Source organism: Arvicola amphibius, chromosome 5 (assembly GCF_903992535.2).
Source record: "Arvicola amphibius chromosome 5, mArvAmp1.2, whole genome shotgun sequence".
Classification (NCBI taxonomy): Eukaryota; Metazoa; Chordata; class Mammalia; order Rodentia; family Cricetidae; genus Arvicola; species Arvicola amphibius.
Genome location: NC_052051.1, coordinates 60,982,576 through 61,010,529, shown reverse-complemented (window position 1 = coordinate 61,010,529; position 27,954 = coordinate 60,982,576). Strand labels below are relative to the sequence as shown.

Below are 27,954 nucleotides of genomic sequence, written 5' to 3'. Positions count from 1 at the left end.
GTACACACTGACTTGAGTTCCCCATCAGTATGCCTTATGTGAATTGAATATGTACAGTGGCTGAATAAACATTTGTTTTAGGAAGAATGCTGAACTGTCTGTCCTCAAGTCGCTGATTATCAATGAGCATGCAAGGATGATGGTTCACTGAGTGTAGTATCTAGCAGATAGATGAGCACACATTTCTCTCCAAGAGTTTCTGAGCTGGAACTATTCTTGAATGAATGACGGACAACAAAAAAATACATATAATGCCTTATTAATTCATAATTCTGCCAAATGTATTGAAAGCTCAGCATCTGACTTCCCTCCTTCTGGCCTCCAGTCTGTGTAACCTTAACCTTCTGGGAGGGTCTCCCTGGCCATCCCAGCCAGTACCGCTCTGGCCGTCTCAGGCTCACTTCACTCCTCACCGTACTCTTCCACAGCAGCCATGATGTCTGTTCCCTGTCTTACTCTCGCAACTAGAAACTCTATTCTAATAAAGAAATGGGACTCACCAATTTGTTTAGTAGGGATTCAAAATCTAAGAAAAAGATTGAATGCTCTTGTTTTTCAATACCCTGAAGGAAAAGAAATACCATTTGATGAGGGTGCTTGAGAGATGGCTAAGCAGTTAAAGGCGCTGGGATCCAGCACCCACATGGAGGTTTACAACCATCTTTAAGTCTCGGTTCAGGAAATCAAATTTCCTTTTCTGCCCTCTGTGTGTACCAGAGATACGTATGTTATACAAACATATATGCAGGCAAAACACACATACAAATTAAATAAAAAATGTTGAAAAAAATCATGTGATAAGCCTAGATGCAAATCTATACTTAAAGTCTTACTTTTCCATAGTCTAACATAAAGACATACCAGCAAATTTTTTGTTACCTTCCACCTAAAAGATAAAAATATCCTTTCAAAAAGTAGCTGGGCTACGAACAGCTACAAACTATTTAATATTAAATAACTCAATAAATGAAAGTTACAAAGTTCAAAAGGGATAGTTAGTCACTCTGCATACCTTAACGAGTTTCAATAGTTCATAGAGATCTTCAACCTCATCACCTTCCCGTGTGGTATACATTTTTCCTGTCTCCAAGCTCCTTCCTCTTATGGTTCTGCGGTACAGGGGAAGAGCCATTGCTTCTGCATACAGGTCAATGGCATGGTGACCCACTGTCTGATACATGTAGCTATCCAATTCATCTGACTCCACTGTAATAGTTAAATAGAAATAATTAGTAAGAGAGACTAAAAACAAATAGGCTTTAGGAAACAACTTTTTCCACTTGAAGTCTAGACAACACTAAGCTTGAAAATGTACCATATCTCCCCGCATTTATAGTGAGATAATACATGGACAGTGCACTTTTGTCTCAGCTAAATTCAGTTCAGTTCAGCTCTAATCATCTTGGTTTCTAATTAGTAACAGGATTACATTTATATTTTTAAAATTATATACAATACTTAAATATAAGAGTAATGAACCCAATAAGTTGTTTTTTTTTTTTTTTTTTTTTTTTTTTTTTTTTTTTTTTTGGTTTTTCGAGACAGGGTTTCTCTGTAGCTTTGGAGCCTGTCCTGGAACTAGCTCTTGTAAACCAGGCTGGCCTCGAACTCACAGAGATCCGCCTGCCTCTGTCTCCCGAGTGCTGGGATTAAAGGCGTGCGCCACCGCCGCCCGGCCCCAATAAGTTTTTAATTAGTTTACTCAATTAGAAATTATATTGCGTAAGTTTATTTAAATCATTCAGGTTATTCAAAAAAATCATCTAGATTTTTAATAAAAACTTCTCTTACATAAATACCTGCTTAGTAAGTAAAACATATTTTGCAGAAAAAATAGATATACTTGCTATGTTTTATAATCAATACATCAACAAAACATATACATATAATTCACTATTTGTTAGAGCAATTACCAACATATTTTGGAAAAAGGATAAGTGAATCTAATGCATAATAATCACCAGTTGTCTCAAATTTCCACACATATCATTATGGGTAAAGCATTCATTACAGCATTATTTGTAATAGATTAGGAACTATATTATAGTTATATGATAAAATGATAGGCAGTCTTTGATGCATCTTCTGAAGTCTATTCTCCAGAAAACAAATCCTATAAAATATTAATATTTAAAACATGGAAAGAGATTATATGTAAAATACGTTTTTAAAGTATGTAGGTAAATAAGTCTAAACAGATGAGTTTGTTGAAATTTTTCAGACTAATATGCTCTGAGTTCCTCCAATAGAGGACAGAGTATGAATTACCTCTCAAAATAATCTCATACCATTTACATTTCATACAGAGAAGATATGGGAGAAATGATACTGAAACTAGTATTTAGTGCCATTGAAACTGTTTAGTTTTGACAGACACATATGTACATGCATGTTTTCAAATGTGGAAGGGAATGACTAACAGTGTAAATGTCTTTCAACAACCAGTAGTATCATCGTGTGCCATCTCATTTTGGCTTGACCCCCCACAGCTGCGTGGCTTCCTACAAAGCAATATTTGCACATTCCTGTAAGTCTAGTCCTTACTCTAAACTTTGAAACAAAGATTTAGTCAGCTCACCCTAAAACTTTTCAAGCTTCCATCCTACCAAGTTAGCGAGTCTTTAATGTATTTTTACTAAAGAATATTGACCCATCAATTTATTCCACGAAATGAGCTTCATAGCAAGAAGCATCCTGAAACGAGTGTGACTACTAGACATTGTAATGGATTCAAAACCCAATCTGTCTCGTTAGGGCTCCATGTAGTCCTTACCACACAGCCTCCTGAGTGGAAGCTACACAGCAGCTACTCATGTGAGAGTAAAGAAAACCAAAGCCTCCACTGTGGCCTCAAGCACTTGCATTAGCACACCACAAAACCTCCTACTACAGACTGAAAGGGGTGGCTCTGGAAATTTTATATCAACTGCACACTATCTTCATTAACTACTGTAAACCCATACTGTGAAAAGCATGATATGTTGCAAATATATTATACCCAGCTTTGCTCTTCAATGGAGCCATGCATTTCTCAGTGAGGTTCCTTTCAGACTATTTAAAGAGTACAAAAAAAAAAAAAAATCATTCGGTGACTCATTCAACAGTTCCAACATCCTGCTGACTTTAATCGGTACTACCAAACCCTGTCCATTGTTGACCCACAAGCACCTACTCTCTTCTACACCAATTACACGGGGTAAGTTGACATTCCCAGCTTTTTAATTCATAATATTCTAATTACATTTACCATTGAATTTTTCCATCCACTAACAATATTCTAATAAGGGTCCCCATTCTATTAATAAGTGCAAAAGATATACTTGCTTGTCGTTTCACTGTTCTGTCAGCAAAATAAGCACATAAAAGATTATACAATAATGATCTTTTACACAATAAATAACTCAGGTTGACAGCTGGACACAACAGAAATTCAGGGGAGGAAAATCACTTCATGTGTGCAGTACACATCATATGAACATTTTTTTTTAGTACTAAAAATTTTAAAGACAGGTAAAAGGACTCACTTGCCCAATTTGAAGCAAGGGATGGATAGGGTCTCCCCTTTGGTAACAGCATGGTCTGTACGAGAGTTTTGCTGCTTCTTCATAATAAAAGCTGCAGCACAGTCCTATCACTGTCATAATAAATACCACCTTCATAATAAAAGCAGTTCTACCACCTTCAGAAACTTCTCATGCTTTAAGCTAGAACTAGAGAGTCCTTCTCAGAAACACCTTATGTCTAAAAACCTAGTTCACTCATCAGCAGAGCCCAGTCTCAAATATTAAAGCATAATTTACCCCACATCCTTCATGAGCTTGCTTCCTTTCTTCTTATAAAATACTCCCAATTTCCATCTTTCCACATCCCTTCCAGAATTATTCAAATATCCCCCAGAAGTAAACTGGCTAATTCGAATGAGTTCAGTACTCACTGGTCCGCCAATAAGCACCTACTAGAGGTACAGAGCTTCCAAGAACTGGGTGGCAGTCAAAAGAAAGTCTAAGCTACTACATCTCCTCTCATGAGGCTTGTCATCTATGGTGAGTACAAAGGGAAGGCTTACATGCTTCTCTACATTTAAAATAGTGGAGGGCACCTTTTTACCGGTGGCACTCATGCATTGTAAACTAAGAGCCAGTGAGGCAACAGACTATTTCTTACCAACCTGCAATAATGAAGTTGAGATGTAGACATCTAGAGAAAGGACCAAAAAAGTCTGATCCTTACCTTGGTTTTCATCTGGTCTTAGATTTGCTAAAGCAACAATGTGATGCCCCGCGGCAATGCACTGCATCATGTTGTAACAGCTGTCCTTCCCGCCACTGAAAAACAAGCCAGGGGAGAGAAGGGATGAATGCCAGGCTCCTGATCATCATTAAGCACAGAGTCACTGGACATCAAAATCGGTCACATCATTACTTTGCTTTTCAGGCTCCCTGAGGGACTGTACCACAATTACAGTATAAGATGGCACACATTTGTAAATAGGAAGAAAACTGAGCACATGAAACTGAAACATAAGGCTGCTACTTCTAGGAACTTAGAATTATTACATGCGTCTACAATACAGAAGTTCTAATCAAAGTATATTTGTAACAGTGGTTTTACATAAGATAAAAAGTGTTATGCACATAAAAACTTTTTTTAAATGATATTCTCTATCCTAGCTAAATGCTTATACCATATCTTCCTTGGATGAAGGTCGTTAATTAAAAAAAAATCTGTGTGTGGGGGGATAGAGAAAGTTTGGTGGTCAGAGCACTGGCTGCTCTTTCAGAAGACCTGGCTTCAATCTCAAACACTCACATGAATGCTCACAGCTATCTGTAACTCCAGTTCCAGGGATCCAGTACCATTATGGCTTCCATAAGCACCAGGTCAGCAAGTGGTGTGTAGATACACATGCATGTAAAACACCCATAAACATAAAGTAACGCATTATTTAATATGTTTCAACTACATGAAACCTATTGTCTACCAATACCCATCAAAGGATATTAAAAATTCCAATCCAAACTGTGTAATAGAGCCTGATATGATTGATTCTAAAGTCTATACAATGAAAATCCAATAGCTGACACATATCAATAGTAAAACATGAGTATAATCAGTATGTCAGCCCTCACTGCCTAGTCAGTTTCATTGTAGGTCTCCTCAAGAGGGACAGAAAGCAAAGGACAAAGGAGCGTTTTAGAAATCCAGATCCTTCCTTTCAGATATGCTCCTAAGCAGGTCTTTATAACTTTCTCTCTCAGAACATATTACTATGCTGCCCCCAAACAAGAAAAAAAATGTATAATATATTGAGGATTCAAGGGGAAACACCCACAATCATTACTTAGCTTTATGGTTTAAAATATGTCAACTCTTTAGATATGATTTCAAAGTATTTCCCAAGCTATGTTCTGCAGAACACAGAGTATTTAAAGAACAAACAGCTTTCATGGGCAAAGAATCTTATGAATGCTGACAACTTTATTCGCTAAAGTAGCTAAGTACAGTCAGCCCTTCTGTCAACCTTCCATAGCAGTGGGTTTCGCATCTATGAATTCAGCCAATTATAAATCAAAAATATTTTAGGGGCAGATACCTATAACAATAATCTACTGAACATGTAGCTTATTTTATTGTTACTTCACTAAAAGGTGCAACATAATGGCTATTAACATAGAATTTTATTCTACATGTATCACATCATCTAAGGATAGTTTAAAGCATATGGTGGGAGGATGAATATAGGTTCATAAAATGATATACAAATCATTGTATACAAAGGACTTTGCAACTGAAGATTTGGGTTTCCCTAGGGGTCATAGAAGCAATCTTCCATAAATACCTGGGCACACTGAGTAAGTCCTGCAGAACAGATTTCTTTTGTTGTTGTTTTTTGAGAAAGGGTTCAGGTACAAGCTTAGCTACAATGTATTTAGGTTTATATGCTTCAATATACATTGAAAATATCCTGCCTAGAAAAATCTTCAGGTTTACATTCAAGAGTGAAATTCTGAGAGGTACTTAAGCCCTTGAACTAATGGTATGTATGAATGTATTCCATTTTGTCTTGAAATAAACTTATACCAAATCTGCTGTTGTACACACACATTCAAATACATGCGTACACATACACAATACAACTATTTATCACAATGAAGCTTAAATGTATATTTACATTATACACAAATATATATTTAAATATATATTTACATGTTATACACACACATATATATGTATATATATACACACACCACGAAATATACAACACAAAAAATAGGTATATTTATTCTGTGGATTCTTATCTTCTAGCACACTGTCCTTTAAAATGCGGCAAGTTTTCAAATAGCACTTCATTATTCAGAAACTTATTACCAATGTAAGATACCTGCATACTGAGTATTTTGAGAACAGACCATACTAACCACTCCTCCAGTTTCACTTGTTCTATCAGTTGAGCTTTTTGTGAACTAAATTCCAATCACTAGCCTCCTGGCCTACTTTTATCTTTCCTCTCTCCTCACCAAAGAATCATAATGGTTAAAACTTCATTATTCACTTTATGGAGAAAATTTATTAAATTACAGTGGCATTACAGTATAATTTCCTTAAAAAGGCATGGTATTAACAGAACTGACTTTTTTTTTTCCTGTCACTAAAGAGGCACTGAACTATGGCTCATCAAAAATATGAAAAGACACTGTCAACTAACATCATTTACCTTGGCATTAAACAAGGCTCTCTATGTGTGCTTCATTGTGGTAACAAAGACTGGAGCAATATAATGGCACCTACACTTTCCTGGGGTCTGTACCTCAAGAAAAAAATATTTAAGGGTTTCAAACTTTGTCTCTAACATTGCTAGTATTTCCATTATCATTTTCAGTTAAAGAAACTGAAACAGATCTGGCTGGTTTTGCTTATCAGTTACAGCATCTAGACTTGTAATTTACTATGGATTTCAAACTACTTTTAGAATAATCCTTTTGTTGCCAAAGGTCGATAAGGCAAATTCTTTGCATCCAATACAAGTTCAGACACCACTAGCCTAAACCTGAAGAGTCTCAGCTCCACTCAGAGGGAATATTACTCGTCAGTAGGTTGTTCCAATGCAGGTGTTTAACACGTATAAGCAATCCTAAGCTATTTAAGGATCCTAAGGCCATCCCTGCCAAGCTCGGGATGTGGGAAGTGAGATGAGAATGAGGTAGATTTTCGGCGAGAGGTCAGGCCAGTGAGACCCTGGGAAAGATCTCTGAGATTAATGGAAAATACAGAGGATGAAAACTGGAAACAAGTCAGTGAAATTAACAGCGGGTCTCAGAGTTCAGAGCGATTTAAAGTCCAACAGGTGTGCTGAGCATGCGCCCAGGGCTGAGGACCCGGGCAGCAGCGCAGTGCAGCTTTGCCAAGGCAGCCAGAGAACAAGCGCGCAGGCCGGGGCAGTCAGAGCACATCGTCCCGCCTCTTCCGGTGGCCGGGGCGCCGACCCGCCCACGCGGCTCCCCCAGAAGCCATTCCTGAGGTGCGTACAGCGGCCGAGTCAGGGCCTAGCCTTGCCCGGGAGGAGGGAGATGGACCCCCCCTCCTCGTTACCTGATCAGGGCCGCGACCCTCATGCTGGGTGCAGTGCGCGTGCGTGCGGCAGGCGCGGACGCCAGGGCCGGGCCCCGTAGCGGATCCAGTGACGCGCGCGGGTCCTCGCCCGGGTGTCTGCTGCGCTGCCTGTCCGCGACCATCCTACTGCGCCTTCAGCACCTTGCTGAACAAACGGGCGTCCAGGGTAGGTAGTCTCAGCACCTGTTACCCGCTACATGGATGTACTGGCCAAGGGGAGAGGAAAAAAAAGTTTAGGCACAGCCTAACCACCTAAGTAAGGGCAGTGAAGCTGCTGGGGAAAGGGCGAGGTCCTTATTAAGCCGCTTGAGGGTCTGGGTTTGACTGGGACCTGTTAAGTCCAAAGCGCTGAGTTTTGAAACACTGCCCCGGGAACAGAACTTAGACTCTCTGGTTTCTTAAAGAAACCATTAATACCTGAACACTTTTAATTTTGAGACTTCCATCTCTGTCCCGTGAACCAGTGAGGCTGCGTTGTCTAGGCCTCCTGTACTGTTTTTAGCATTTTCCTAGTACAAATACTAAGAAACTTGCACTCCATTAACCAGAAAGGAAATCTAATTTCCAATATATTGTGCAGTACTTACTCAGTGTCATGGAAGTACTAATAAATCACTGTGGTTCCTGGAATCAAGTGGTGCTGCCTAGATCAACTTCCCCTCCCTACACCCCTGAGCACAGAGTTTGTGCCGGGCTGAGGAACGCAGGTGATATACTGTACAGTTTCAAAGGGGAGTCATATGTTAAAACGTGGAAAATATTGGACAGTTACACACACACACACACACACACACACACACACAGAGAGAGAGAGAGAGAGAGAGAGAGAGAGAGAGAGAGAGAGAGAGAGAGAGAGAGAGAGAGAGAGAGAGAGATAGTGAATTCCTCAAATCCGTTTCCCCAATGTAGCCATGCTGAATAAATCTCCCTTTCTGATTTCGACTAACTAGCCTCTTTTAATTGGATTTTAATTAAAGACTGGTGGAAGGACGTGGCGACGTGGCTTGGGGCACAGGTTGTTATCCTCAAGTTTGTAGGCGGAAGAACAAAGCAGATTACTGTATCTGGAGAAGACTGACAGAGAGAGTAATGGAAGATGAAGTCAGGTGGTGGAGAGGAAAGATCACGTAAGGTATTGTAGGCCATTTCGGACTTTATAACAGGATGGTTGGAAGTTCTGTTAGGAAAAAAAAAAACTATTTTAATGATAAAGGAGAGATGATGGGACCTAAAAACCAGATGATGGGTTTGATGAGAAATGAAAAGATTACAGTTCTGTTGTAAAAACAGAGCCAATATAATTGAGCAGACAGATAAGGGGTACTAAGGAAAGCCATGAGAAATGATAACAGTGTCGTGAGCTAAATAAAGGTGAAATGTTCAAGATGCCTCAAATTGTGTTAGAAACACATACACATTCAGGTTTGTTATGCTACAGTGTTTTTAATTGGCTCCAAATAGTTGGAATGGTCACTGTGGCATTGATAATTTCCATATGAGTATTTAAAATCATGTGTGCTAAAATTTTGTGATTGTAATTATTTACCAAGTCAGTTAACTATTTGAGGTGTTGGTGCCTGGTTAGAGAGAAAACATACTAATTAAATATTCACAGTATAGTATATTGAATTTTGAAAATAACAGCTCATGCAATACATATGGCGAGGTCACTGGGAGTTGACCCCATTGGACTGAAAGATAGGGCTTGAGACAAAGACATCAGAAGGTTAGCCTTGCTATTGGTTGTGCTCTGTTGATGAGAGGGTAAGATGGGCTGGATGGCCATGCCATATCCGGTCACCAGTAAGAAACACTGCAGTATCAGCAATAGCGCCCTGGCTATCGTTGTTTTTAGAAGGTTGAATGATCATTAATTAACACGTTGAGGTTTTGATGAAATAAATGGAAAGTTCCCCAAAAAGATTTGTTTTATATTTTGTAGCCTTAAAAAAAAATTCGTACCATTTTTCAAGAAGGATGAGAAAAGTACTTTTACTTCTTAAAGCTGCATATTGAGGATTATGTTTTGCTTCTCACTGTTAGCCTCATGGTATGATAGGCTTAACAGAAATATTTAGTATAGTATATATATACTGAGGTTTAGCTATAAATAAGTATAAATATTGAGGCCATTTACCAAGGTCAACCAGTTTTTAGAGGCTTCCCCAGAATCTTCCTACCACCTTTATATTATCCTTTGCATTGTCATTTTAACCCCTTAAGATTTGTTTCTCAGTGTTCTGTCAGCTAATGAACTTTCCTGGTTGATCTAGTATTCCAGAGCTTAATGTATTGTCTCTTCTTAGAAACCTTTATTCTAAGCCCAAGTTGTCCATTATAAGAACTGCAAAGTAAGCTACAGTGGCTTAGCTCCAGTATCCCATCTGTACTTATGCTTGGAGAACAGTTCAGGGAACGTTTGATCTGGTGTAATCTTTGTAGTAGATCTCACAGCACCCAGAGAATTTGAAACCCTTCATCAGAATGGCGGTGACATAGCTGTTCTATGGTATCTGCAATCTTGTCTAGGACATAAACATGGAAGCTAAGTGGAGAAATGACAGCCCTCGACATGCAGTGAACCTCAGTCCTCACTGGTATGCGCACTGCTCTCTGTCCACTCCATATTCCCCTAAAGCTCAGCAACCACATAAGCATGTATTCCTTACTGCTTTCCCTGTCATTCCTAATGGGTCGCAGTCATTGCGCATTAGATTCTTTGCCATCTTGATCAGCTGCATGTGTCATTTCACAGGTACAGTTGGACAAGAGAACCCAAGTGGATCACCTACATTTAATAGGTGTTTGACCTTATCCCAAGTGCATAGAGAAACCTCCTTCCTCCACATGATCCATTACTTTAGTCTGAAGGTCCTTGCATACAGGGTGCTTAAATTTTTGACTATGTAATCTGAAGTGAAATGAATCCCAGCTCAGCCCGTTTTGAAGAGCAAGACCTAGAAATATTTTTGCCTAAATTTGTGAGAGGCAAGGAACAAAGTTCCCCAGTAGGCCCTTGGCAAGTATTATTTTCAACCTTTGGTTCCCAGATATGTGTTTTCCTCCTAATGAGTGTCATATATAGAGATCTCTGGTTTTGCACTATGCCTGTGTCCTGAGGCATGACCACCCAGCCTTGAAAATTCTTGTCTGAGCTACTGATTTGTGTGTGTGTGTGTGTGTGTGTGTGTGTGTGTGTGATTTCAGTTGACCTAAACAGCACACTATGTACTACTTAGGTACTGTGCACCTGGCCCAATTCTGTACTTACTTTTTTTTTTTTTTTTTGGTTTTTCAAGACAGGGTTTCCCTGTGGTTTCTAGAGCCTGTCCTGGAACTAGCTCTTGTAGACCAGGCTGGCCTCGAACTCAGAGATCCGCCTGCCTCTGCCTCCCGAGTGCTGGGATTAAAGGCGTGCGCCACCACCGCCCGGCTGTACTTACTTTTTTGTGAAGCAAGGTTTTGGGTGTGTGTGTGTGTGTGTGTGTGTGTGTGTGTGTATTCTCAGTGGAATTCCATGCCTATAATGGAACTCTACCAATGCCTGGTCAAAGGTTAGGAGAAGCTTAAAATTTTGACCTGGATGATCTCTATGATGAATCCAAAGGTTGTTGTCTGGTGGTTATCACCTGTGGTTCTAATAACTGATGTTAAAATAGCTCTTGAGTTTGTCTCTTCCATGTCTGCCACAGTGAAACAGAATGACTTCCCAAACCCCATGAGAAGGAGCAGGAAATTTAGACTCTCACATTGTGCTCTGCTCCAGCAAGAAACGTACAGAGAAGAGTTTATTCAAACCAAGAATAGTATTTGAAGGAGAGCCAACCCAAATTTGTGAGAGTCTAACTCAAAAACAACAGTATTTTCAAGGAAATGCTTTAGTTTACTCCCAAACACATGTACTAATGTTGATCAAACTAACGTACTAATAGTGGATCCTGGCAAAATGTTTCTTAAAACTCTCATAAGTCAGTAGTGGAAACTTATTTTTAACTACTATCCATTTGCCTACACGTAATTTGTTCAAATTTCAAAGAACATTTGAATTAGCAAGAACCCAAATGCATAGCTTTCCACGCAGATGCCATATAGATAACTTTAACCCAGTAAATGGCAACAAGTTAAAAGGTTTCCTTTCAGTATAGCCGATTATATTTTGTAACTCAATGAGCTGTTTTCCCTGAGATCCACCTTTCAAATGCACTGTGAGCTCATGCTCTGACATACAAATGCTATGACATACAAATGAATACCGCCTCACTCGGAGGGCCAACAAGCCAGGTGAACAGAAAACTTGCCTCCGAAAGCTCAGTCCTTTGCCAGTTTCCTTAAGGAAACTCTCCACAGCCAAACACTGTTGCCGGTAATCAAAGCTTGCAAGCTGTCACTGAATTCTGCTGCCTTGGCAATGTGTTTCCCTGATGCACTGATTGATAAAGACTCCGATAATCACATCAAGAGATGCTACAGGTAGTTATTCCTCAGCAGCCCAGAAAAGTGGTATCTCCCTAGAAATATCAAACAGGAAGCCATCAGAGTACCACAGGGCTACTTATTTTTAAGACGACAGTAATAGGTTGGAGGCAGAGCACTAGCCTAGCATGAACAAGAACCTGAACATCCAGGAAAAAAGAAATAATTATGTGAACTTTAATTGTAAAGACATACACATGGGAGTGTATATAATTATATTATCTATTATATTACATATGTATATATACATAAACATATGTGTTATAGTTTACTGTGGGCCTGTAACTCATTGAACCCTCACAGCACATGTATGGGCTAAGAGTCACTGTGCTCTTATAAGTGAAAAAGTTACACAGCCTTGTATAAGTCCTGCAGATAATAAGTATAAAAACAAGATCTAAATCCAGATGGGATAGCCCTTGACTACCATACTATAATTTTCCAAATGGGCAGCTGGTTAGTTGCCTAAAATACCTACATGTTCTGAGAGATACATGTGGAAATACAATTTCTTTGTTGAACTCCAGAATCTCTCCAAATAAGCAACATTTTTGGGTGATAGACACAGATTTTTATATTATATTAACTGATGTGTTCTATTAGATTGCATATGATACCTACCGGGCACTAAACATAGCTATGGGATAGAAAAGTCCCAAGCTTTCACCCCATGCACAGATGTGCATAGCTTAGAAAGGGGCCTTAGGTCTCATTCCTAGGCAAGCAGACCCACAGTTGCACTAGGGGATTTAGTGGATTGGCATACATGACATGGTCTAGGTAGGCCAACAGTGACCATCTTCACATAAGAGAGGCCAAGAATATATAGCTGCAAAGTTCACCAGCATGATGCCATAGCAATACCAATCTGAAGCTGAAGACCTGTAGAATTCCTAGAGAATTACCAGTCAATGTTCCCAATTGGGAGGCCAAAGTAGCTGCGTTCTGATGTTAGTGAAGAGTGAAGACAGGTGCAGCATAGACAGTATGAACTTGTGCCTTGTGAAGTATCTATCGTGTTCCAACATGAAGAAAAGATGAAAAGTGTGTCATTTACCCTTGGGAGATCATTAAAAAAAAATCAAACTCCTGCATTGTTGGCATACATGAAGGGGAAGAAATGATGATTAAGGAAATCTTTCTAATCCTGGGAAATAAATGCCAGTGACTGTAGAACTCCAAACAGACATGAACAGAGAGGATCCTCAGCAAAACTTTTGTAGGCCGAATCTTAAAAGTGCACGGGAATGAATTCTTCAATATATTAGAGAAACATACTAAGTGAAGTTTAAGGAAAATTACTTTAGACTAATAGCAGATTTCTGAGAAGAAATTTTACAGACTTAGACAACATAGAAGTGTGTTTTTCAAATCCTGAAGAAAGAGCCAATCGGAAAACCATTATTAGTGCACCGAACAAGGTTATAATTTGGAGTTGAAGGACACGTGCACACATGCACGTGCATGAGCACACACACACACACACACACACACACACAAAATCTTGGAAATTAGCCAGGCAGTGGTAGTGCACACTTTTAATTTCAGCACTTGGGAGGCAAAGACGAGGATCTCCGTGAGTTTGAGACTAGCATGGTCTACAGAGCTAGTTCCAGGAGAGCTAGGTCTGTTCCACAGAAAAACCCTGTTTTGAAAAACTGAATGAATGAATGAATGAATGAATGAATGAATGAACAAGTAATAAATATTCCAAAGTGTAAGGGGAATCTTTGATCACTATATAACTCTACAAAAGATACTTAAGGGAATTCTCTACCTAGAAGCTAAAGAAAGACAATTACCATCAGGACGACATGTAAAAACATAAAACCCACTAGAAGAATAAACATGATAGGATGGGTGGGTCTGGGCTTAATACTTCCTGATTTGGGGCTTCCTAGTTAAGAATGAAACAAAAAACATACAACAGTCAGTAACAAGGAAATGTATTTCAAAGCGAATCTACAGAATGGCTCAGAATATAGTGTAAGAGTATCAGTCCACTTGAATGAAGGTGCTCAAGGACTTTTTACCATTGTTTAGTGTTCCTGTTGCAGGGTTCAGGAAAAGGAGGAGTTGGTTATTAGGAGGGAGGTTTTTTGCTTTATTGTATATTCCCAATGCCAGTCTAGGTCACCAGTTCATGGCACTTAGTTCCTATATTGTGTTCCTGGGTATTTTGAATAAAGGGGGGGTCATGAAGGGATTACTAAAGGGAATATCTTATTTCCATTATTTAAGGAAGCCATTCTTATACATTCCCATAAGTAATAGTGAATAACTTTGTTCTATTCTGTTCTTTGATTAGAAGAGATACTTTAAGGGGAGGGGAGAGTTAAGAAAGGGAACAGAGAAAAATGTAGAGCTCAATAAAAATCAATAGAAAAAAAAAGAGATACTTTAGTTTTTTCTTTTTCAGTATGCTATTGGCTTTGAATTTGATATGATTATTAACCGATTTTTATCTCTATTGAGATATAATTTACCCCTCATTATATTTATGTGATGTGTTATGTTTATAAGCTAGCATATGTTGAACCAGACTTGAATCCCAGGAACCAAACCAAGTTGATAACTGTATGATCAAGTTGAATGATCTTTAATAAGTTATTGAGATTGTTTTGTAATTTCCAACACAGAGATCTTTCATATCACTCTTGAATAGAATATTGTATGAGTGTCTCTAAGGTCTTCTTAATGTTTAATTCTTGATTTTTTTATGGTCCAGGTATATATTGTCTATACATTGGTGAGAATAGGGTATTGATTCCTTCACTGTTATTATATACGAATTAACTCTCACTTTGTCTCCCAAAATTTTGTTTTATCAAATGAAATAGTACTTTTAAATGCATGTTTATATTTATAATTGCATATTTTTGGATAAATTGCCCTGATCAATAGACTTACTTTAAGTCTGTTTGTCAGAAAGTATAGCTACTCCTATTATATCCTTTAGATTGTTTGTTTACAATATAATTTCCCACCATTTCCCTTTTAGTTGTGTGTATCTTTAACTGATATAAGGGTTCTGTTGTATGTTTATTGTAATGGGGATTGAGCCAAGAGCTTTGAACACATAAAACATATAGTATAGAACTAAAATTTATGTCCAGCCTAGTGTGTTATGTTTCTTGAAGAAGATACACACAATCACATACAAAAGGAAAAACACATGTCTATGGATTTGAAGAATGAATATTTTTTAAGTGTCCAGATTGGATTTCCCCAAGTGACCTATAAATTCAATGAAAATCTCATCAAAGTATCAATGATATTCTTTATTTGTGTATTCTCAATTTATTTATTTTTCTTTTTTTCTCATTTTTTTATTAAAAATTTCCATCTCCTCCCCTCCTCCTCTCCCTTCCCTCCCCTCCCTTCCACCCATACCCCCACTCCTCCCCTCTCCAAGACAAAGAGCCATCAGGGTTTCCTTCACTATGTTAAGTCCAAGGTCCTCCCAGCTCCCCCTAAGTCCAGGAAGGTGAGCAACCAAACTGACAAGGCTCACAGTGAGCCCGTCCATGCTGTAGATTTCATGCTCATCGCTGTTGTCCTTGGTTTCTCAGTCATTCTTCACCGTCAGCCACATTCAGGGAGTCCGGTTTGTTCCCCTGTTCCATCAGTCCCATTCCAACTGGACTTGGTGGTCTCCCGTTAGATCTGTCCCACCGTCTCAATGGGTACATGCACTCCTCACGGTCCTGACTTCCTTACTCATGATCTCCCTCCTTTACCCCAGGACCCAGCAATCCCACTGTTGGGAATTTACCCAAGAGATGCCCAATCATATTACAAAAGCATTTGTTCAACTATGTTTATAGCAGCATTATTTGTAATAGCCAGAACCTGGAAACAACCTAGATGCCCTTCAGTGGAAGAATGGATGAAGAAAGTGTGGAATATATACATATTAGAGTACTACTCGGCGGTAAAAAACAATGACATCTTGAATTTTGCATGCAAATGGATGGAAATAGAAAACACCATCCTGAGTGAGGTAACCCAGGCCCAAAAAGATGAACATGGGATGTACTCACTCATAATTGGTTTCTAGCCATAAATAAAGGACATCAAGCCTATAATTCGTAAAAAAAAATCCTAGAGAAGATATATAAGAAGGTGAATCCAAAGAAAAACATATAGTTATCCTCCTGGATATTGGAAGTAGACAAGATTGCCGGACAAAAAATGGGAACATGGGGGTGGGGTAGGATGGGGGGAGGGGGAGATGGGGAGAGAAAAGTGTGAAGTGGAGGATGGGAAGAGCTTGGGGGAATAGGATGGTTGGGATATAGGAAGGGTGGATATGGGAACAAGGAATTATATATCTTAATTAAGGGAGCCATTCTAGGGTTGGCAGAGACTTGACTCTAGAGGGGTTCCCAGGTGTCCAGGAAGATGCCCCCAGCTAGTTCCTTGGGCAGCTGAGGAGAGGGTGCCAGAAATGTCCAGATCCTATTGCCATACTCATGAATATCTTGCATATCACCATAGAACCTTCACCTGGCATTGGATGGAGAAAATGACAGAACCCCACATAGAAGCACCGGATTGAGTTCCCAAGGTCCTGATGAGGATCAATGATATTCTTCCCAGAACTAGGGGAAAAAAATCTTAAAACTCCCATGGAGAAAAAATATTCCTAAATAAAGCAAATTTGAGCAAAATGAACAAAGTCATAAGAATCTGACTTAATTTCAAGACTTATTATTTGGTTATAATAGCCCAAACACAATAGAATGAAAGCAGACCCTCGGAAAAATGAACTTTATAGAGACCTCAAAAATAAGTCTACTCATTGAAAGCCAACTGGTTCTATGAAGGAGCCAAAACTTTTGCTGGGGAAAAGGAAAACTACCTTTATAAATGGTATTGGAAAAACTGAATATTCTCTGCAGAAAATTGAAACTTGACCCAATCTCTTACCTCTTGAAAGAAACAGCTCACAATGGATCAAAACTTTAATATAAGACCTGAAACTACTGGAGGGGAATTAAAGGAAGCTACTTCAAGATGTTAGTACAGGCAATGATTCACTCTTTCTGGGAATGTAAATTAGTATAATGTCTATGAAAATTATGGAACTTCTTCAGAAGAGTAAAAATAGGATTACAATCTTCCCCAGCTGTCCTACTCTTGGGCATATCTCTGAAGAAAAATGTCAACATACAAAAGAGATGGCTGCATGTTCCTGTTTGCTACAACATTATTCACAATATCTAAGATACACAATTATCCTAACATGTGTGGCTGAAGCAAATATGGTGGAAATATATTGTGAAATATTTGGCACTAAAGAAAAATGAAGTCTTCCCAATTGCAGCAAAATGGCAGAAAATAATGAATAGTGTGTTAAGCAAAATTACCCAGAGACAGACAACTACCATATGCTCCCTTTCATAGGTAGAAACATTACAAAAATATCTGAAAGTAGAATTGGGATTATTACTAGGCACTGGAAAAGATGCCATGGCTTGGCAATCGAAGGTAGATGGATATGATAAAGACACACTATATATAGTATATCCTGTGATTTTCAGAACTTTTCAAAACTATGATTTTAAACCACTCTAGAACAGTCTACCAGGGACTTCCATATTCATGGAAGACTCATTAATAAAACAGAATGTACTATGAAAGCCAGTCCATTCTTTGCCAATAGGAAAGCCCAAATTGGAAGTATAGCTCCTTCATCAAACCTCTGCTAGATAAATTAGAGCCAAACTGAGATACATATGCTCACGTGAGAAATGCAATGCAGTGAGGGCGAGGATATTCACCAGATGGAGCTGTAATTCATTATTAGTAGAAATGTAAAAATGATACAGCCTCTTTGACACATAGTATTATCTCGCCTTATATAGTGTAAGCACACTGTTCCCTATGACTCAGTAATTCTATTCATGGATGTTCATTCCAGACAAATGAACACACTTGTCCTTGCAAAATATGAGTGATAGCATCATTGCTGAAGTTTCTAGCAATTCGTGACTGAATAGAAAAATTGTGGTCCATGCATAACCATAGAATACTGATTAGCAAAATGCATAACATAATATATGAAGTTCAAAATTACACTACTAAAAAGAATCAAACACAGGAACTTTGCTTTACATATGTTAATACTTTATGTTTATATAAAATATTAGAGAAGGCAAAATTCCAGTGATAGAAAGGAGATCAATATGCTTAGGGTCAAGATACAGGAGATATCAACACACAAGGCCCTTTCAAAGACAGATGTGTGAAAAACCTTTCTGTGAGGAACGTCTATAGTAGTGGTGGTACAAGGCTTTGCGATCGACAGACGACAGCAAATTTGTGCTTGAAGTTAAAGAATTGTATTAAGTGAAATTAACAACACATTAACAAATAATTATTTTGTGAGAATAAAATCAGTTTCAATTGTCTAATAAATAGTATCACTCCATATGTTCTCTTTTCAATAAGTTCACAAATTATGTTAGACTTTGAAAGAGACCATTATACCTACCAATATTGGAGGGGCATCTTTTTCTTCTGATTCTTTGTCCCACGCAAAAGGAGCTTGAGAATTTCTATGTATATAATGTTTTAAATAGGGAGGGAATGATGCCTATTCCAGAATGCATTTTTATATTAAGCACACTTTTAGTTAACTATGAGTGTCTTTGAAGGAATTTTTGGAGATTATTGGGAATTTGCATCATATAAATCCTCCCAAGCTGTCTTTAATGATACTTAATTTTCAATCACTGTGTATCAGATGCTCATCAGTTATGAACGTTTGAAAGGAAATTTGCATCCAGTAGTGATATCATCAGTTCTGTAGTGTAAAACACTACCTTAATTTCTTCAACATTGTTTTCATATTCTTTCTCAGAAAAGGTGATATGCTGGATCCTGTTCCTTATTTTCTTCCCAAACTGTGGCACTCTATTATATTTGAAGCCTTTACCTGCCAATAATATCTATATTTTTATTCAGTCACTTAAGGTATAATTAAAATTTTGTTTTCCTACTATGCCTCCATTATAGACAGTTGATTGTATCAAAGGCTGAAAGATTGTTCCAACATTTCTCTACATTTACAAAGCACAACTGGAGTTAGACAAGTCTGGGCTTAAATTTTAGTTGTAAAATTTTGTAATTTCAACATAATCTATTTCCTTTATCTGTAAAATCAAATTATTTATAGCTACTGAATGAGGCAACGATAAATTCTCCTTATCAATGCATTTGACACTTGCAAACCTCAGAGCAAATGCTTAAAAAGTAAACTCTAAAACCAACCTACATTCAATAATGAACCCCAAAATGTCATCTATGAAATCATATTAAAGATTCACTCCAAAAAGGAGAGAAAATAGGAAAATATATGACAGAAAAATTTGCCATACTTGATTTTACTAAAGCCAACCATATCAGTTGTGGGATATAAATATCTAATGACCTAAATGGAGATGAGCTGAACAAGAAAGTAATATCCAATTATATTTTGTCTACAAGAAACTCGTTTTGAATATGAAAACCAAAACGTTAAAAGTAAAAAGATGAAGAAATAGATCCTCTCCAAATACTACTCAGAATAAAAGTGGAATGGCTGCGTGCGTACCCGAGCTTTTAGGAACAAGGAACACAGTTACTCTCTGTTCCACGCAGGTTGCTTATTTTTCAGTATCTCTCCAGAATGAGCTTATGAGTATATATATGTGTATATTACTTTTCTATTTCTCCAGGGGAGTGTGCTATATTTACTATTCTGCACTTTTTTGTTCAGATGTTTCTATGCAGTATTCTATATCACTTCATATATATTTATTTCACTCTTAATTTCCATATTGTAGAAAAAAAGACACTATTAAAGTCCTCAACAAGGATGCAACCTTCCCAGTTTCTAGCTAACAAGGCTAGGCAAGTCACATTTCGGCGCTGATGTGTGATCAGAATACTATTTCAAGGATACTGGCCTCCTGCATCTTTAGCATATTCAGCAAAATTTTAGTTATTTAGTGACCTTTAAGGATATAACATTCTACCAACCTAGCATCTAAGATAATTGATATCGTCTTCTTTCAGTCAGTAACTAAATCACATAAATTCTACTATCAAAGTATCTCAAAAATGTAGAGACAGATCACAAAAAATATACAGTTCATTGTCATCTTTTTGAAATATTGAAATGCTGAACACTGATCTCAGTTCCAATCTCCACAACAGGCTTTTCTTCCCTACATTTAAACATGGAAGAATTAAAAATATTCAAATGGTAAAATGTTTTTAAATTTTCATCTATTCCAGAAGTTTCAATCTTTTTTTCTCAACAACTATAGTCACTGTTCTTGGGATTTATAAATGTATTTTATGTCTGGTGGGATATACAGTAGTGTTGGATAATAACACCATGGTTTGTGGGGTTCCTTAATTTGGCATGCTACAAGTATTTTACCATATTTTATTTCATGTGCCTTAATGAGTTTTTTATGAAATACATTGAATAAAACATTTTTCAATTTAGAAATGAAAGAATAGGTAAAACATATATATATATATATATATATATATATAGAGAGAGAGAGAGAGAGAGAGAGAGAGAGAGATATTTTTGACTGTAGTTTGTTAGTGTTGGCACTGGGAACAGAACCCAGATATCATCATTTTTAAGATGGATTATAAACTTCGGAATCACATATCTATTATCTGTTTTTTTTCATTAAAAAAACAACCAGCAACATGTTCAGCATGTTAAAGCATGTGATTACTAGTGGATGGAGAGAATCAGCTTCCTCAAGTTGTCCTCTGACTGCCACAAAGTACTGTAGGATATACACAGACATGCACACACACACACACACACACACACACACACACACACACGAATGAATGAATCAAAGAATGAAGAAATTAAAGACCTGTATAAAATGTGCATAAAACATGACAATATTGACTCCGTGTACACAAAGTTTTGTTCTTCAAACATTGTCCAAACACATAATGGTCCAAGCTCTAGAACAATCATTTCAAACTGATGGACTATAGCTTTTAAAATATTCAAAGCATTATGAGTGTCATGACTATCTACCGTCTCCTTCATTTAAAATGAATACCCTGCAGTTATTCATTGCAATATCTCCTCGCTCTTATAAAAGCTCACTAACAGCTTCCATTCCTCAGCTATGTTTCTGAGAAATGAGATCATTTCAAAAGTCCACCAAAATAAAATCTAGGAACCAATTCAATGGCAACAGGCATATTTGAATAAATTTATTTAAATAGAAAACTCATTTATATTCAAAGTAGATCAATTTTCAAGAAAAATTGGAAAAGCTCATGAGAAGAAAATTTATCCACAGTCACTTTTTTATTGTGGTTATTGTAATATGTTAATGAGTAACCATTATAGTCATGGTCATTTCCTACTTTTTTTATAGAATCAGTAAGATTTCCCTATATTAACTTTGTACTTTCTATAGAACCAGATAGATTAAAATTGTATTTTTTCACAGTGTTTATTTTGAACTATTTGTATACAGGATTCTAATAATGACTTTTCATTTCTTTGTATCTGAGCATGTGCACAAGCACATAGAATAAATAGAATTTGAGAAATAAGCAAGTTATCAAGTGATAGAAAATACATCATTTAATTGGAAGTATTAAATTGATTTAAAATATAAAACATGAATCAGTTATTCTGTTGTACACCTGTAATCCCAGAACTTTGGAGGCTGAGGCAAGAGAGTTCACATGAGTTCAAGGTCACTCTGAGCTACAGAGTGAGAACTTGTCTCAACAATTCCCAATGCATAACAATATATAAATAACTAAATTGAATTGAAAGCATGAAAGGTAGGGCCTGAAGCAAAAAATGCTATATAAAAATAAAAAATAGATAATACTATATAAAATCAAAATAATAGACTAATTTGGTTATACAGTATACAAATAATATTTAAACTGTTACTTCACAATTTATATTGATGTTACAGGAATTTAAAAAACCATATTCAAGGCCAGAGCTGTAGCTAAATAATAGACTAATTGCCTAATATGTGCAAGGCCCCTCTGCACAATCTTTAGTATCACAAATTAAAATGCCATCTTTTCTGTTTTGTCATGAATACTGCTTTAAATTTTCTACACTTTATTATGTGAATGATTGTTATCATGATTTTTACATAGGCTGATTCAGTTTTGCATTCTGACTTTAAAAAATAGTAAGTGTTTTATAGATAAAATTTTCTTTGTAAAATTTAAATGGAGATTAATTGGCTATTATTAATTTGTGTCAACTATTCATAGTAAAAATAAAGAAGCTCAATGTTATAAAATATCTGTATATTCTTGCTTAACTGAAAAGTAGTGGTAGAGTTTAATAAAGAACAGAGAAATCAATTTCATTTTTTAAGTTTCTTAATTACCTTTATTTACAGTCTTTGTTATGAGCATACAGTGGATTCTCTTTGCCAAAATATAAATGCACATATAGTTGTTTTTTTTGACTCCTGATCATCTGATCTTTAATACTAAAAACCATGCTTCCTGGATGCCATAGTATAGATCAGATGCCTTTTTGTACTTCTCAGTCACAACGTATTAAATTATTTGTGTTCCTCAAAAAAAAAAAAAGATTTTTAACACAAAATCTTTTACTACTATGTCATTCAAATTGACTGAAAGGAGAAAGGATTTGAAGGCTACCTTATAAAGGAATTTTTAAAGAGTTGCATGTATCTTTAAGAACTTATTAGGAATGTTAGGATACTTGGAAACTATTAATACTTGGAAGACTATCTTCCCAGGTCCAAAGGGGCAAGGGAACAATGAAGTTTTTGAGCATGTTTAGAGGTTGGAGTAATGAAAGCAAGGAATTTGATAGAGGCTATATTTATGGAAGGTCACAGCCATTGTCATAAGACTACATCAACAAATGGAGATTGTAGCAGAAGAAATACCCTGATGTCTCTTCCATCTGCCATGCTCCCTCCTGCCAGGGCCTGCCATTGGCTTCAAGTCAGGGGATAAATGAGCGAGTTGGTCTAATTCACAGAGGCCAAGCTGTTTAGGGCACAGAGCAAGGAAAAGGATGAAGGAACAGTTTCTTGAGAGTATAAGAAATCACATATGCCTATATTTATTTTACTCATTGTCTGCCTGGTGTAATGGGGCATAGTAGAAGATATTTATTGGGCAAAAGAATATATTGCATATGTACTAAAGCAAACTAATCCAGAAGCTAAGTTCAGGCTGTACTTCGTTTCACTAAGAAAGTATTTAACTTTAACAAGTTGTCTTATTACTAAATATGGTTGGAAAAGCCTTTTACTGTTTACATTAAGTAGTTCACAAACCACTTTCTGAATTCCTATGAAGAACATTAAGAACTGAAGTAATTTGGGAACGATGTGGGAGGGATCATATTTGGACACAACAAAATGAAATGACTCATTTGAAAGTTGGTTGGGAAGATGAGATGAATCATAAATTATTTCCTGGAAGGGCATAATCAAGATTTAGTCAGACGATAAGTGGTCTAGCATTGGTTAGTGTCAACTGGAGCAAACCCCCAGGAGAAGACAGACATGAGGGTTGTCGGGGGTGCTTATGCTCCTTGTTATGTTTTTATTAATATAACATCTAAACTTTGTCTCTTAAACCAATTTTTCTATGACTATATTAAGCAAGAAGCCTTATTCTGAGGTCTATGCTTAGATTTCACAGTCTTACATTAAAGTGTATTTCTTGAACAGAGGAGACAGACTAAGATATGGGTTAGAGCCAGTTGAACAGGCACAGGCATAGTAGTTGAGGCTAACCACCTATAGCCTTCAATTCCCTGGAGCCCACCTTTAGAATCAAACACTTTTCTTTCTTACTTTCTGTGTTACTAAGTAATGAATGTTATGATGGGGAATTAATGTTAGCACTTAAATTTTTGGAAATAATGTAAATAAATCATTCTGTGACTATTGCCCTCCTGATAAGACTTTTTGTCAGATTTTACATTTGACAAGTAGTTTTCTCTATCATGCTAAAGGTGATAAATATATACATTGAGGCAACATTGTGGATTGTTCTGCTTATCCTATCTTATATTAGTTATTTCTTGCTTTATAACAGATCAAACCCACTCTAGCTCAGTTTCTGTGAGTTAAGAGCCTGGCTGGCCTGACCCAGGTGTCCTGACCCAGGTGTCCTGACCCAGGTGTCCTGACCCAGGTGGCCTGACCCAGGTGTCCTGACCCAGGTGTCCTGACCCAGGTTCTTTTATAAAAACTGAAACACAAAGGCTTGATTAATAAGAGATCTAACTCCAAGTCCACTCACCTAAGGATGGAGTCTGTTTCTCATGGAGCATTGGACTGTGGGTCTGAACTCGTGGCTAGACTGGATATTGTTGTCATGGTCATGCACATGGCAATCCAGCTGGCTTCTACAAGAGTCAGTAAATGAGTTAGCAAGAGAAAAATGTCTGAAATGGGTGTCAATAACAACCTATCTTGCCATTTTCTGTTCATAAGTGTATTCTATCCAGCTCACTCTCCAAGTCACACAAGGGACCGAAACTTAGCAGATGCCACTGGGAACTCACTCAGAGGCTGCCCCTCTTCTCTTAGTCCCATTTCACCCTATACATTTCTATGATTAGGATTCCATCTAGATTGCAACATTCACCCCTGCCCCTCTGGTTTTCTATTGGGTTTTGCTAATGGGTGACTTAGACAGAAGGAAGAAAAACAAAATAAATGAAAAGAAATCAAAATGTTTATTTCCTCCCTTTCTTTCTATCTTACATACAGTGGTCTGTAATGGCTATGATGTGAATACAGTTTCTGCCTCAGGGCCTCATTTCCAGGGCTTCAGCCCTTACTGAGTCCGGCAAGTATTGGTGCCACCATTCCCCTCACACTTCACTTCCTGGAGTAGGGATGGCTCTGTAGTCTAGATTTTCCAGTGCTTGCTTGCATTCCCATCCTATTATGATTTGAATGAGAATGTCCCTCATAGGCTTGGATATTTGAATACTTGGTCCCCAGTTGATGGTACTAATTGGGGAGGTTTAGGAAGTGAGGCCTTGCTGGAGGATGTATGACACTGGGGGGAAAACTTTGAAAGTTTGTAGCCTTGCTCCACTTCCAGTTCCATTGCTTCCTGCATGCTCCCAGAAATATGACCTCCCAGTTTCGTGTTCTGTCACCCACTTCCATAAATTCCGTACTCCCCCGTTTTGGACTCTTCTTTGAAAACTTTTTTCCTTGAGTTGCTTTTGGTCATATTTTATTGCAGCATCAAAATGCTAGCTAATCTATGCCTCTTCCTGTTCCTTCAGCTCTACCTGCACTGCTGTGGTTTGAAAATGGTTCCCAAAGGGAGTGGCACTGTTAGGAGGGATGACTTTCTTGGAGGAAGTATGTCACTGTGGAGGTAGACTTTTAGGTCTCATTTATGCTCAAGCCATGCCCAGTGAGACAGTTCATTCCCCGTTGCCTTTCAATCAAGATGTATCCACTCCTTCTCTAGTACCACGTCTGCCTGCACGCTGCCTTGCTTCCCACCATGACAATAATGGACTAAACCTTTGAACTGTAAGCGAGCTACCACCAGATTATATGTTTTCCTTTATAAGAGTTGCCATGGTCATGGTGTCTCTTAACAACAATAGAAACCCTAAGACATAAACCTTGATATATGATCCTTTCCCTAAATTCTTTTTATTTCTGTGCTAAGATCTTGAATGACGTGTATCTTATAAGGGAGAAGATTTTTAAACACACACACACACACACACACATTTTAGTGGTCGACATAGCTGCCATATAATTTCAGCTATGTGATGAATAGATTATAGTAAAATTTGTTTGAATTACATGGAAGAAACAAAAGAGATTTGAGTATGTGAAAAATCTTCACTTATCCCCAAACATCCATCTTATACTTTGTCTAACACCTTAAGGGAAATACTATTAAAATTACCTTCATGGAAAAATGATAAATTTAAAGCAGTAATTGTTTCTTCCAACAGAAAAGGAAAGGAGAATTTTTTTTTTTTTGCTTAAATGAAGGCAGTAAGATTTTTTTATTTTTTTTATTACATCCTGACCACAGTTTCCTCTCCCTCAACTTTTACCTGTCTTTACCCCTCCCCTCACTGACCCCCTCACCACCCTCCAGATCCAATCCTCCTCCATTTCCCTTCATAAAGACAGCAGACCTCCCAGGGATATCAACCAACCATGGCATAACAAGTTACCATAAGACTAGGCACAAACCCTCATATCAAGTCTGGACAAGGCAACCCAGTAGGAGGAAAAAGCCCCAAGAGCAGGCAGATGAATGAAAAACATTTCGCACTCCCATTGTTAGGAGTCCCACAAGAATACCCAGTTATACAACCTTAACATCTATGCAGAAGGCCTACCAAAGACCCACACAAGGGTCTGTGATTGTCACTTATTCTAACAGTATGCTGGATTTATTTTCCAGGGGATCACTAAGTTTACAAAAGCAAAAATGTAAAATAAATTAGCTTAGTAGTATAAGCAAAGTGTGGTGTTCCTTTTATACCATTAGTAGAACTGAGATGATTCCAACTGTATGAACTGTGGAAAAAGAATTACCAGTGAATTTTTAATTTGTGTTAATAATTGGAGGAAACTAAACTGAGATTTAAAGAGCATTTTTGAGTTCTACTCATAAAATACTTAAAACAAACATGCTGTAATTTTGAAGATAATGTACCCTACATAAGAGACTGTGACCCACTGGAAAAGGACAGTCAAAAGTATTTACTAAGTTAGATTATCTTGCTCTGCAAGATGTAATATTGTGGAAATTTGGCATTTTCATATTTTACTTTGTCGGGGCAAAGTACCATATTTTCTGTGATGTTGGCTTGTGTCCCTTTGCCACCATAGTAAAAAAAAAAATCCCCTTAATGTTCTGGGTTATAATTTCCTTGTCAGAATGATGCAAATCCTAAAGACCATCTGTTTTCAGCAGACAAAATGTGTTACACAGCCTTGCAAGTGATTTTTGCAAAATTGACTTGCTCAATATTTTTTTGTACCTGTCCTTTGCCTCAGGGTGTGTTTCTTGGGCAATGAATTTGCAGTCTTGATTCTTCCTGACATCTGTATGGGTATTTGCACTGGGTGAGTGGGTATGGGAACATTTGAAACCATGAGGAAGAAGAAAATGGCAGGTGGGATCTGGTCCATTCAAAAGCATTGTATCCCTGTAGAATTCATTAAGTGTATTTTTAGATAGGCTAATTACTCAGCTATTTTTTTTTATCTTCTTTGTTTGTTGGTCTTAATATCTAGGAGTTCCTTTTCTTGTCCTAATTGGCAATTTTAGTGCCATCACACTGACAACCTTTCTCATTAATTCAACAAGAAACCTGAGATGATTTGCTGAAAGCCATAAAAATATCTGAAACTATAGAGAGCCTTTTTTCCTGATGCTTATAATCAGCAAGACAATTTGAAAAAAAAAACTCAATGTGAATTAGGTGACCCAAACTAAAAATATTAAGCAAGAAACTTTAATATTAAAATCTCTGGTGTCTTAACTATGTCCCCTCTTCCATGATGAACACACATGTAGCATGTGTTCTCCCAGCTGCAGTCAAAGCTGTACTTGCTTACAGACCGAAGCTGTCTTACAGAGCCCCCAAAAGCAAAACATCTAGAGAACTGTTCATTTAATAAAGAAAATTGTTTCAAAATATTTTAATCATTATCCTACCAAGATATTCTTTTCAAAAACGTGATAGTTGTGGAACAGTCTAGAGAAAAAAAATCTACAAATCCATCTATTTCTAAAAAATAAAAACATTATATTGGAAAATCTGTTACTCACTCACCTGCCAAGTTCTAAGATTAG

General features: G+C 37.4%; 1 protein-coding gene across 2 annotated transcripts in view; it reads right to left on the bottom strand.

Annotated features, from left to right (window-relative positions):
* Positions 1-7,693, bottom strand: part of Dph6 (diphthamine biosynthesis 6) — a 122,347-nt gene extending 114,654 nt beyond the window's left edge. The window contains exons 1-3 of one of the 2 annotated variants that reach the window (XM_038331780.1): positions 7,591-7,693; positions 4,231-4,325; positions 1,013-1,206 (exon numbers count right to left, since the gene is read on the bottom strand). In XM_038331780.1, the coding sequence (XP_038187708.1) occupies positions 1,013-1,206; positions 4,231-4,325; positions 7,591-7,613 (312 nt within the window). In that variant the 5' untranslated portion in view covers positions 7,614-7,693. Of the gene's footprint in view, positions 1-1,012; positions 1,207-4,230; positions 4,326-4,809; positions 4,911-7,590 lie in introns of those variants that run through there. The other variant, XM_038331781.1, reaches the window with a different exon arrangement.
* Positions 7,694-27,954: the final 20,261 nt, after the last annotated feature.